This window comes from Quercus lobata, chromosome 5, assembly GCF_001633185.2.
Source record: "Quercus lobata isolate SW786 chromosome 5, ValleyOak3.0 Primary Assembly, whole genome shotgun sequence".
In the NCBI taxonomy this organism is placed as follows: Eukaryota; Viridiplantae; Streptophyta; class Magnoliopsida; order Fagales; family Fagaceae; genus Quercus; species Quercus lobata.
The window spans coordinates 56,738,421-56,741,168 of NC_044908.1; the positions used below are offsets into that span (position 1 = coordinate 56,738,421).

General features: G+C 44.0%; 1 protein-coding gene across 1 annotated transcript; it reads right to left on the minus strand.

Annotated features, from left to right (window-relative positions):
• Window positions 1-377: 377 nt before the first annotated feature.
• On the minus strand, window positions 378-1,448 carry LOC115990754. The gene has a single exon (XM_031114549.1). It carries the CDS (start codon window positions 1,446-1,448, stop codon window positions 378-380), a length of 1,071 nt encoding a protein of 356 aa, XP_030970409.1.
• Between the last annotated feature and the right edge of the window lie 1,300 nt (window positions 1,449-2,748).

The following is a 2,748-nucleotide window of genomic DNA, read 5'->3' on the forward strand; positions in this document are numbered from 1 at the left end:
ATACCAGAATTAAGGTAGTGCAAAATAGTAGTTGAGACATCTGAACCAACCAAGGACCAATAGCTCTGATAGAACAAAGGAGGCATCCCGTCCGGGCCGGGTGCTTTCAAGGGGGCCATTTGTTTCAAGGCAACCTCTACTTCCTCAATGGTGAAATCTGCCTCAAGTTTCACATTCATTTCATTTGTCACCACATGTGGGATTGTATCAATTACTTCCTCAAAATTGCTTGGTTCTTCCGAAGTGAAAAGTGTCTAATAGAAGCTAACAATTGTATCACATATTTGATCTTGGCTAGAGCACCATCTCCCTTCTGCATCATAAAATTTTGTGATATAGTTTCTTCGGCGTCGCTGGGACGCTTTAGTGTGGAAGAATCAGGTATTTTTATCACCATCAGAGAGCCATAATGTTTTTGCCCACTGCCTCCACATAATAGCTTCTTTATCAATCAGCAAATTTACCTCATCCTCCAAGAACTTCATCTGGCTTGAGTCCCCAGTTCGAAGTGCTACCTGTTCAGCCCTCTGTAATTGTTTACATTTTATTTCAAGCTGTTTTCGAACGTTGCCAAAACTCTTCTTGCTCCACCAAGATAATTCCTGTCCACATTTATCAATTTTTGTTATCACCCTTGAGTCCCATGGTTCAGAATTTCTCACACTCCACATAGCCTCTATAGTCTCAGTGCACCCTTTGTCTGTCATCCACATTTGTTCGAATCTAAAGGGTTTTTGAAAGCTGCAATCCATACCTTCCATAGAGATCCAAAGGGCCTTATGATCAGATGTTGTGACATTAAGGTGGTGAACCTTTGTACCCGGAAACATTAGGAACCACTCATTGGTAGCTAAAGACCGATCGAGTCTCTCCCACACAGTGAAATCTGAGTAGTGTTTATGCCAAGTAAAAGGGAAGCCCACAAATTTTAAGTCTATGAATCCACATTCGTCCACCACATCCCTGAAAGGTTGCATCTGGTTGTGTGGACGTGAACGCCCTCCCTGTTTTTCTGATTGGCGTGTGATCTCGTTGAAGTCACCGGCACATAACCACGGAGATGATCCACGATTTTTTAGATAACGTAACTTTGCCCATGATTCATGTCTCTTGTGTGTCTCGAGTTCACCATAGAATCCAGTGAAACGCCACTCATTCTCCTTATTTTTGTTAATCGTGGTGTCAATGTGATTTATAGAGAAAGTCTCAATGTCCAAGGGAAAACCTTCCTTCCAAAAAATCGCCAACCCCCCTGCTTTATTCTTCCTTGAAACTTCAAACAAATTCTTAAATTGGATTCGTCTTTGTACCTGTTCTAGCCTAGCTTTATCTGTCCATGTTTCGGCTAAAAACACGACAGAGGGATCTTTTGCCCACACCAAGTCTGCAAGCTGATCTTCTGTACGTAGGTTCCCAAGCCCACGACAGTTCCACACTATCAAACTCATTGCTCTTGGCGGGGCTGCACACCAGCCTCCGCCAATATCTGGGTGTTTTCTTCATCATTTTGGGAAACCACATGTCTTTTTTTGGGTAACTCAGATTGTTGCTGTGTACTTGGTAAAGCCCTTTTCATGCCCTTCACTAATTTTTCTGTTGCTGTATGTTCCACGGCAGCCCTAGGAATACGTTTCCAAGTAGGTGAGGGTTTAGGGGTGGGTGATGATGTGGCCAATTTTATGGTAGTGTGAATATTGGGGGATGGAGATAGGGTCGGGTTGGAATTTTGAGTGAGATTGAGTGATGATGTGGTCAAGTTAAGGGTAGTTTGAGATGGGGTCGGGTTAGGATTGTGAGTGGGGTTTAGTGTTGTTGTAACCAAGTTAAGGGTAGTTTGAGTATTGGATGATGGAGGTGGGGACGGGTTAGAATTTTGAGTGAGACTAGGGGATGATGTGGCCAAGTTATGGTTCGGTTGATTATTGAAGGGTGAATTTTGATCTGCGTTAGAGGACAGGACAATTGGGAAGGTGTGTTTTTGGTTCAGGAAGGGCGTGGTTTTCTGAGGGTGACGTGGCTTCCTTATTAAGTATGGGTAAGTCAAATTTCTGTAACTCACGATCAATCTCTTCAATATGGCTATCAAACTGATTCTCGGACATAAAGGTGGGCGTTATTTTCGGACATTGATGATTTGGGTCAACCGTGTGGTGATCATTATGGGAAGTAACTGCAGGATTTGAAAGATTTGTAACGTTTCCATGATTAGCGCTTACCATATTTGTTCTCCGTTGAGCTGTATCAGCCCTGGTGGTCGGCGCTCTTCCTTGGTCACCGGACTTCCCCTGTTCTGCCGAGATACCTCCCTTTTTGGTGTAGAAACCTGGCACCGAAACTACTGATTTACGGTTGCCTATCATAGGGGGTGCTCGTAACCATGCTCCATATTCTCTGTCCGCCTCAGTTAAAGTTCCTTCACTCTCAATCCATGTCTCACAGTCCCGATCGTTATGGTTGAGGCGCCCACACCAGTAGCATATAGTAGGGAGCCTCTCATATTTGAAAGACACCCATAGTTCTTTATCATCATCTAGCGATATCACTCTTCCTCTGCTTAGGGGCTGAGTCACATCCACCAAAACTCGCACTCGCATAAACCCTCCACACTCCTCCGTCTGTGGTTGTTTCTGCACTAGTCCAACTGTTTCGCATAAGCTCTCTGCAACTACTGTGGTCATGAATTTTGTAGGTATTCCATGCACTTGAACCCAGAAAGGAGTAAGGGTAAATTCAAGTTCATGGACCTCA

Coding starts and splice junctions, on each gene's coding strand:
- LOC115990754 (XM_031114549.1), bottom strand. CDS start 1,448: ATGAGTTTGATAGTGTGGAACTGTCGTGGGCTTGGGAACCTACGTACA.